The following is a 9,565-nucleotide window of genomic DNA, read 5'->3' as shown; positions in this document are numbered from 1 at the left end:
TTGCAATTTTCTTTTCAAAATCAATACTGAAAGTAATACAAATTCAATGCCCAAACATCCCTATTCCTACTCTTTCCACTGAAGTTGGAAATTCTTTTCAAAAAGCACTTGGAGTAGCATTTGGAGACACTCAGCCACAGCCGAAAAATAGGTTAGAAAACAATAAAAATGCTTCAGAACAGTATTTATTAAAGGTAAATTAGCAGCATCCCTTAAAGCATTAATTAGGTGCAAAGGAGCAGCTCCTCAGGCACAACTCAAAATTCACGCCAATTCCAGTGGGGATTTGCGGGTGTGAAAACACACGAGAAAAATGAGGGAAAAAATAAAATTTCACATTTTCATGAAAATAAATAAATAAATTAATTAATTAATTAATTAATCAGGACACCGATCCTTGTGGCAGGGGTGGAACAGGCGGAGCCGCCGCCGCTGTGCCCTCGGCCGCCATTTGCCGCTGCGGCAGCGGAGCTGGGGGGGGTGTGGATTTTTAATGAAAAGTGAATTATTGTTTGGAAGAATCGCTGATTAAAATGTTATTCCCGCTAAAATGCGGAAGGGAACGGGAGGCGCCATGCCGGCGTTCCCTCACGGCTCCCCCAGCCCGCCCTCCCGAGGGGCCGAACCGGCGCCGCCGCCTCCGCCCCTTCCTGTCCCGGCCGGCAGCGCGGCCGCGTGTGAGGGGCCATGGAGTACCTGGGGCCGGCACAGCCCTCACAGGGACACATGTGAGGGGATATGGGGGGATACGGGGGCCATGGAGTACCTGGGGCCGGCACAGCCCTCACAGGGACACATGTGAGGGGATATGGGGGGATACGGGGGCCATGGAGTACCTGGGGCCGGCACAGCCCTCACAGGGACACATGTGAGGGGATGTGAGGGGATATGGGGGCCATGGAGTACCTGGGGCCGGCACAGCCCTCACAGGGACACATGTGAGGGGATATGGGGGCCATGGAGTACCTGGGGCTGGCACAGCCCTCACAGGGACACATGTGAGGGAATGAGGGGCTGGGGGGCACCCCGGTTATATGTTGGTGACTGACTGTCCTTCCCCCCCTCCCTGTGTTCCAGCCTGTGCTGCCAGTGCGGGGTGCCCATCCCGCCCAACCCGGCCAACATGTGCGTGGGCTGCCTGCGGGCACAGGTGGACATCACCGAGGGCATCCCCAAGCAGGGCACCGTCCACTTCTGCAAACAGTGTGAAAGGTGAGGTATCTGATCATCCTCTCCCCTCCTCCGGCCTCCCCCCGACCTTCCCTCCAAGCCCACAGGCTTTGGGTCTCATGGGATGTGCCAGCACCTCCTTGTGTGTATTTGTGTATGTGAGGGTGCTGGTGTGTGGGGTCTGGATGATTTAAGTGGTGAGTTTGTGGTACTTGAAATAAAGTGGGGAAATCGGTGGGGATGGCAGTAAAATGAGCTTGGAATGCATCAGTCTCGGGGTGTAGAGAGCAAAAGAGCACAACTCTGGTGAGAAGGCTCAGGGAGGACCTTCTCATTCCCGAAAATTCCTTGATGGGAGAGTGGAGCTGGGTGGGGGTCAGGCTCTGCTCCCTGGGAACAAGGGACAGAATGAGGGGAAACAGCCTCAAATTGCACCAGGGGAGGTTTAGGGAAAACATCTTTGTGGAAAGGGCTGTCCAGCCCTGGCACAGCTGCCCATGGCAGACGTGAATCCCCATCCCTGGAGGGATTTAAAAGCCACATGGATTTGGCACTCAGGGATGGGAGTTAGTGGTGGCCTTGGCAGTGCTGGGAAATGGTTGGACTCGATGATCTTAGAACTGTTTTCCACAGGTATCTGCAGCCTCCAGGAACCTGGATCCAGTGCTCCCTGGAATCAAGAGAGCTTCTTGCTTTGTGCCTGAAAAAAATCAAAGCTTCCCTGAGCAAGGTGAGCAGCTGATCCCGTGGGTATTTCATAGAGTGTTGGTATTGCATAAAATAAAGTCCAGCAAACTTGTGCAGGATTCCGTCCTTCTGGAGGAGCTGTTTGGACTCGTGTAGAGTTTATCAACATTTTTAAAATTGTTTGTACAACACTTGTTCTCACTGGTTTGTGACAATATGAAAGAGGGTTGCAGAGGTCTATATGTAGATTAAATCAAAAGTCACAGGTTTAAGTTGAGTAAAGCATCTCTTAGGGTGAGAGTATTATTAGAGGAAAATATCTGAGATAGTGTTTTAGGCAAAGAATTGATTTTTACCACACTCCTGAAGGTTTGTATTGGATCATTGCCTTATTGAGCTTGTTGCTGCTGGGTTAGTACTTAAATATAGACAATATTATTAACCATTTTACTGTCAAAATTCATAATTTCCTGGCATCCAGAGATGTTGAATAGTATATTCTGTTACTCTGGTGGGACAGACCGTGGTTTTATCACCTTTATTTTAGGTAGATCAACCTCCATGTTCTACTCAAGCATTATTAATTAGATTTAGGATATTAATATGTATATTTTTAATTAAAGTAGTTGGAGTTGGTTGTGCTGAGCTCTTGTCCTTTCCCACGGGCAGGTCCGGCTGATTGATGCAGGTTTCATTTGGACAGAACCACATTCCAAGAGGCTGAAGCTGAAGCTGACTGTTCAGAAGGAGGTAACTGGAGCACAAGATTCTCCTTGTGATTTTTGAAAAGCTTTTTTATGGCAAAAACCAGGATTTTGTTATTGTTCTGAGATTTCATCCTGCCTAAATTTTGTCATTAAAATGCCACTCGTCGCAGTTGGAAGAAGGTTATTGTCTGTTCCAGTAAAGTTAGGAAAATACTGCTGTTATTTGTGCCCCAAATATATGTCTGTCGCATATTTTATTGTATTGACAGTCTTGACAGGACTAATGAGGAAGCCTTGAACACTTTTGCCTTTCAGGTGATAAATGGAGCAGTTCTGCAGCAGGTGTTTGTGGTGGAATACGTTGTCCAGTCTCAGATGTGTGAAGACTGTCACAGGATTGAGGCCAAGGATTTCTGGAAAGCTGTAGTGCAAGTCAGACAAAAGGTGGGGGCAAACTGAATTTCCATTTGATTGTGGCAGAACAATCAGGCAAAGAGTTGGGTGATTTTTCTGGATTTCTCAGAAAAAGATGGACTCACAGACAGCCACAGGGATACATCTTGTCTTCAGGGTTGTTGTTTTTTTTTCTTACTGATCTTAGTCGAGAAAAACTTTCTGCTGCCCAGTATTATTAACATATTCTTTTTTAAATGATACTGGCAGGAGGATCTTTTGCAAATTGCTAAATATCCTTCTGTATTTTAAGGTAGTTTAGAAACAGTGGGACAAATCATTCATAGAGATTTAAATCTTTAAAGGAAATCGTTTTTCTAGCCACCAGTTACACAAAAATGAGAAATGGAAGCTTTAAGTAACTTGGTATAAGTAGAGCACTCTAAAATCTTTTTGGTTACTTGATTTTGGCTTTGGATGTCCCTTCTCCAGATGATCTCTCCATATAAATGTTTATTCTCCAGAGATACTGCATTTGCACTAGATGGTTCTGAAATAAGCTGGATAGTTTTACCTTTGCTTGGTTTTAGACTCTGCACAAGAAGACTTTCTACTATTTGGAGCAGCTGATTTTAAAGCACAAGCTCCATCAAAATACACTTCGCATCAAGGAAATCCACGGTGAGTGAGGTGGTTGGGTGGCCTTGAGGTGGAATAAAGTGGTTTTAGGATGGATGGTTTTATGTGGGTGTGCTGGCAGCTCTGTGCAGATAAGCAGCAGATCACTTAGCCCGTGGATTATCCTTGAAATAGGTTTGTTCATCATATTTTCTTCGCTTTTCAGATGGCCTGGATTTTTATTACTCTTCAAAGCAACAGGCCCAGAAGATGGTGGACTTTCTTCAGTGTACAGTTCCATCTAGGTAAAGCATTTAAATTTATTGCCTTGAGTACTCAAAAGCTTTTGGGAAGTGTCTTTTATCTTTCATTTTTAAATAATTTTGTAAGTGAAAGTGTAAGGAACCTGTATTTTAGTTGAGACAAAATTTCTTCTGCAGAGCTCCCGTGTTTCCCACTTAACCCTTGTAAAACTCACCTCATGCATTTTTCTATTTCCTTAATATTTGTATTGGTTGAACACGTACTTTTGTTGCTGTTTTTTGTGCTGATTATCTCCTGTAATTCAGGTGATATCCTTCTGGCTGCCTGAAGGCTCTGTTTTTATGTTTTATAGATCAAAATCGTCCCAACGTTTGATCTCTCATGACATTCACAGTAATGTCTACAACTACAAAAGCACTTTCTCTGTGGAAATCGTTCCAATATGCAAGGTACCTCCTCTCTGCCTCATCTTTAGGGTGTTGTGTGAAGTGGGAACAGTTTGGATTTGGAGGCCTGATTGTGGTTTTTGGGGAGTGGGGAGGGATCTGCATGGGAAATGCAGAAGGTACCGGGTGATACTGGCTAGAAAACTGAAAACACAAAAGTTTAAAATTTGTATTTGAGAATTTTCTCAAGACTTGGCAGTGAAGTCTTTCTCAAGTGAAGGCAGTAGGGGTGTAAATTATGTTCTCTTTGTTTCCAGGACAATGTTGTGTGTCTGTCACCAAAACTGGCACAGAGCCTGGGGAACATGAGCCAGATCTGTGTGTGCATTCGAGTGACAAGTGCCATCCACCTCATCGACCCCAGAACTCTGCAGAGTGAGTGTTGGGTTCTTCTCTGCACTCTGGCAACAGCTGATTTTTCTGGCATGGTTACTTTTCGTTTATTTCCACAGAATCTCGTGTATTTTTGGACCTTAATGTTGTAAATTTGTCCGTACAGTAGAAATGTAATAGTGAACTAAGACATTGCTCTCCAAGCTTGAGTTTGTTTTTTTTTTATCCCATAAGATCCCAGGCAAAATGTGCAGGTTTAGTGTTAAATTCATGGATGTTCTCTGTCTGTAAGCACTTGCATTTCACTTAGGTGGCATCTAGTTTTTCTCTGGATTGAGTTTGTAGCCACTTCAGTATTAAAAGTCCTGTGCTTTGATCAGTGGGAGCTTGACCAGCAGAATCCCTTTGATAAGGATGGATCCAGGAGAGTAATTCCTGTGAACAAAAGATCTGTGGATAAAGGGTCTGTGCTTCAGGCACAGGAGGGGTCATACCCTAAATATTTAATGAATGAACAAAATGTGTTTGGCAGCTGCCTTAACTTTGCTTAACGGTTCCTTTTTCCCAAGAAATTCTCTCCCACGTTGGTGGGTTTTTTCCAGTTGCTGAAGTCGATGGGAATACCTACTGGCGCCACCCTTTCAACAGCTTGTTCCACCCCAAGCAGCTGGAGGAGTTTATCATCATGGACATCAACAGGGTCCACGAGAAGAAAAAAGGTGCTGGGGCAGGTGCAAGGTCAAACAAGGTCAGAATTCTCTGTTTGATTCATGTTTTAGGACTCCTGTTCCCCTTCCCTCAGCTGAATTGGTGTTCTGAGTTGTTCTGCCTTGCACAGTGCTGTTCTTTTTGCCACTGGCAAAAGCTCTTCTTGGGATCATTTTCAGAAATTCTTCTCTGTTGGAGAGCTTAAACTCTGCTTTTTGTTACCATTATGGAAATGATTTTCTACAAGCTTTGCAACTCTTTAATTATTGAGTTGGCTTTGTGGAAGTATATAAGCATTTCCTTTTGATCAGAATTAATGTATCTTTTTCTCAGTCGAAAGCTGGATGTGGTTGAAAGTCATGAAGTTAAAAAAAAGCCACCAAAACACATTATAGAAATAGCCTTTCAGGAATTCCTGTTGGAAGGGGTTGGAATGTCCATTTCCTTGCTTTTGTAAGGATGAGAAATGAGGAGTAGCAATTGATACATGGGATGTTTGGTGTAGAAACACAAGTTTCATTCCAAATGTACTTTAAAGCAGTGATGCAGCAGTGCAGATGTTTTCATTAAGCAGTGATTGATTCCAATAATTTGATTTTTCCTTCCCCAAGCACACTCTGGCCGAGGCCTGGGTCCGGAAAACCTCGGAGCTGGACACAGATCATCAGTACTTCTGCTGCACACACCTGGGACACATCCTGAACCCTGGGGACCTTGTCTTGGGGTCTGTACTCTTTCCTGGCCTTTATTAAATGATTAGTTAATGACTGAATTCTTCAGATTCGCTGGACAGTTGAACTGGTCTGATTTCTAAATGGAATCAGTGAAAGGGATGGAGTCATGAAGAGCTGGTCCTAATCCAGGAAATCTTTAGTCTAGAAAAAATCATCTTGTGTTAGCAGTGAGAGAGCTGAAGTATTGCCTTTAGAGTGCAGGTTGGAATAACAAGTTGGACATAAATAAGTGGGAAGGATTTGTAAAACACCACCAAAGTTTTATTTGTGTGGTAGCGACAAATCACCACAACGATGAAAAAAGTGAAATTTTTGTAGGATCAGGCAAATTAGGTGATTCTCAAACAGGCTTAAACATGAATGTTTCTGGAGCTGTCGTGAGCCCAACAGAACCTCCGTGGATGTTGCAGTTTGGGGTCAGGAGGTTGGGAAGTGCCACTGGACAGAATTTGGGAACAGCAACTGCTCCGAGCTGTTCCTAGTTGTGACAACTGCAATATTGATGTGGAGTTTTGTTTGGACTTCATCTGGAAACGTTTCTCTTTCTTAGGAGCTGTAACTTACACTGTGCTGCCCTTTAATGCGAACATGATCCACTGAGTTCAGTTTTGTGGATTTATATAAAATACATTAAACCAGCCATCTTTGTTTTAGGTTCGACTTGGCCAACTGCAACTTAAATGACGAGTTTGCCAACAAAATGAACCCACACAATATTCCTGATGTGGTAAGAAAATTCCTTTCTCTGCACAGAGTTCTCTGCTCTTCCCAGGGCTAGTGGGGACTATGATTTTACAGGGAATACTCCCCAGTGCCTAAAGGAAGAGGGGATGTTAACAGCAAAATTGGAACAGCGTCGGATTTAAGAATTAGTTTCTTGAATTTTTGAGCGCCCATTCTCCTGATTTGAGCTGCCCAAGTGCAGACCTGGGAGCTGGTTTGGATTTTGGGAGTGTTTTCCAGCAGCACTGCAGGGTGAGTGTGTAAATAGGGGCTGGTTTTCCCTGCAGGTGCTGATCAAGAAGAGCTACGACCGCAGCAAACGGCAGCGGCGCCGGAACTGGAAGCTCAAGGAGCTGGAGAGGGACAGGGAAGCCCCGGATACAGATGATGAAAGGTTCAGTATCTGCCTGGGTTTGCCCAGTGACAGCTGATACAGCAACAGCACAGTCTAAATAACCTCCAACTGAGTAGAAAACAATGAGGCAATGAGAGTTTAATTAAAACGAGTTGGAAATTAATAGGTGGTTAAAAAAAGGCAGAAAGAGTGAGTTGGAAATGTGGGAATGCTCCCAAAAAGCAGGTCTGGTGGGGCTTTGATTCTTTGGGTTTATTTGATATATTTGCATGAATCCAGAGGAGAAGTGAGTAAAGACATTCCACATTGTTCACAGGCAATACCAGGACTTCCTGGAAGATCTGGAAGAGGATGAAGCCATAAGGAAGAATGTCAACATTTACAGAAGTAAGGCTTTTTCATCTGCTTAATTCAACTGTAAATCATGGCTGTTTGAGGGGAAATACTTTTCCTGAAGTTGTGTATTTGCATTCTCTGAACTACTCCTGAATAGAGAAATATATTTCACAGGTGTACTTCCCCTACACTGCTGATGGTTTTTGTTTCCTTGCCTCTGAGAGGGAAAAACATATTTTCTCCCACTGCTGGGTGAAAGCTTTGATACATAATTCATGTTTTTCCACGAGGGGAATTGCCATGGGATTGTTGGTTTTTAGGAGGTTGTTGGTTTTGTGATTTGTTGGTTGGTTTGGGGTTGTTGGTTTGGTTTTTTTCTCCTTCCTTCTCTGGGGTTGGTTTGGGGTTTGTTTTCTTTGCTTAACTGTTGTTTGGGTTTTTTTCTGTGTGTTTTTAGATGCAGATATTCCAGTGGAGAGTGACACAGATGAGGATGGGCCCCCCAGGATCAGCCTGGCTGAAATGCTGGAGGATCTCCATATTGCTGAGGATGCCACTGGTGGGGAGGGAGCAGAAATGCTGACGGAATAACAGGGCCCTCTCAATGCACTAAATATTCCCTTGGCGAGCAAAAACTGCCCAAACCATCACTAAACATTTCAAACTGATCTCAAGATCGTGAAAAGGAGCAGAATCCCCTCTGTACCCTGAAATAATGGTCCTGAATTAACTTTTTATAGATAATATTCCAGAGAATCAGCAATCCGAGTTCAATTTCTGCTGCAAGCATTGCAATGTAATTCCAGAAGTTCCTCCCATCCCTGAGAGCTCTTTCCTTGCAACTTCTGCAGTGTAAAGGGCAGCTGACTGACTTGGGGATTATCCATTGGAATTCTGGAGACAACTGAGAAGGAAGGATGTCCAGAGGGAGAGATTTTATTCCAGTTTGGTGGATTTTTAGGTAGAGTGCCTACCTATTCTTACTGCTTGAATTTCTTACATGGGGAGAATTTTCCCTGTCTCTTTGGCACAGTGGTTTGAAGCCTTTTATGATATTGGTAGATTATTCCATGTATTAATATTTTGGGGAAGCTCAGGCCTGTAGTTCCTGTTCCCTTGGGAAGGGAACTCCAAATATCCACAAAAAACTCCCCTGCAAAGCCCAGAAAATTCTGTGGAGTGTTATGAATATTGTACTATACCCATGCCTGTATCAGTGGATTAAAAGCAATATGCACAGTGTGTAACTAATAAATAAATCAGCTATGAACTCTTAAAAACCTCTACAGATATTTTTGGTCCATCATTTTTATTTAGTTTGCTTTAAAACCAAATTTCACTCTGCAAGCCCAGAGGGGACAGAAGTGTGGGGGGAGGATGTCCCAGACTTGAAATCATCTGGTTTTATTTCATTTTGCTGCACAGAGGTGCTTCAACAGAAGTTTTACTAAGAATTTCTGTGAACATACATTTGATTCAACTCTGTAAATACAATAAAGTGTCCAGTACAATTTGTGTCACCCTGAATAATAATTTCCTGTTGCTGGCAGGTGAATAGGGAATCAGAAAAGCTGGATTTAAAGTTTTCCCTCAGGAGTTTTGGCTGTGGTGCTGTGCTTTCACTGGAAATGTCCCTCTTCTTTCCCCCTTTCCCTGCTTTGTTCCCAGCCTGTATTTGGGTTCAAGCGTCTCCCAGCAGGAGTTTTGTCTGGAAAGTCCTGAATCCAAGGATTGCTTGGCTGTGGGAGGGTTTGTTTGCTGCCTGGAAGCACGTGGTAACAGCTCTCCAGTGAGTGGAAACCAAAGTTAGTCCTGATTTTAGGTTCTGCAGTGTCCCTTTGGGAGGCTTAGGGGGGTGTACAGCAAATTAAATGTTTGCCAAGAACTTCTCCCTGACACCAGATCAATGATTTCACAAAAAGTACTTAATTCACATAGAAAAAAGTTGCCACTTGCTCTGCAGCTGGTCCTGAGAATCTCTATCTGTGGGTTGAGCCCCAGTTTAAAGCTCCTCCTCTCTTTTTATAGGACAGAAGTTATTCGGGATTTTAAGCCAGAAGTGCTTAATGATGCATTGATGTTGGATAATTT

General features: G+C 43.7%; 1 protein-coding gene across 2 annotated transcripts; it reads left to right on the top strand.

Annotated features, from left to right (window-relative positions):
* Positions 1–668: 668 nt before the first annotated feature.
* NMD3 (NMD3 ribosome export adaptor) lies at positions 669–8,762 on the top strand. Of its 2 annotated transcripts, none has more exons than XM_027745293.2 (15): positions 669–728; positions 1,078–1,212; positions 1,804–1,900; positions 2,527–2,607; positions 2,880–3,008; positions 3,548–3,638; positions 3,802–3,880; positions 4,192–4,288; positions 4,543–4,660; positions 5,221–5,366; positions 5,938–6,050; positions 6,715–6,787; positions 7,071–7,177; positions 7,455–7,525; positions 7,932–8,762. In XM_027745293.2, the coding sequence occupies exons 1-15, from the start codon at positions 688–690 to the stop codon at positions 8,063–8,065; spliced, it is 1,512 nt and encodes a 503-aa protein (XP_027601094.2). In that variant the 5' UTR covers positions 669–687; the 3' UTR covers positions 8,066–8,762. The 2 variants fall into 2 exon arrangements, with proteins under 2 accessions (XP_027601094.2, XP_027601093.2); XM_027745292.2 differs by lacking the exon at positions 669–728 and adding an exon at positions 879–938.
* Positions 8,763–9,565: the final 803 nt, after the last annotated feature.

Source organism: Pipra filicauda, unplaced genomic scaffold, assembly GCF_003945595.2.
Source record: "Pipra filicauda isolate LSUMZ 115617 unplaced genomic scaffold, ASM394559v2 scaffold78_size3787270_pilon, whole genome shotgun sequence".
NCBI lineage: Eukaryota > Metazoa > Chordata > Aves > Passeriformes > Pipridae > Pipra > Pipra filicauda.
The sequence above is the reverse complement of the archived record's forward strand: the minus strand, read 5'-3'. Positions and strand labels throughout refer to the sequence as shown.

Coding starts and splice junctions, on each gene's coding strand:
- NMD3 (XM_027745292.2), top strand. CDS start 889: ATGGGGGCCATGGAGTACCTGGGGCCGGCACAGCCCTCACAGGGACAC. Junction 2,608..2,879: donor AGCTGACTGTTCAGAAGGAG/GTAACTGGAGCA, acceptor TTTGCCTTTCAG/GTGATAAATGGAGCAGTTCT. Junction 7,526..7,931: donor GAATGTCAACATTTACAGAA/GTAAGGCTTTTT, acceptor GTGTGTTTTTAG/ATGCAGATATTCCAGTGGAG.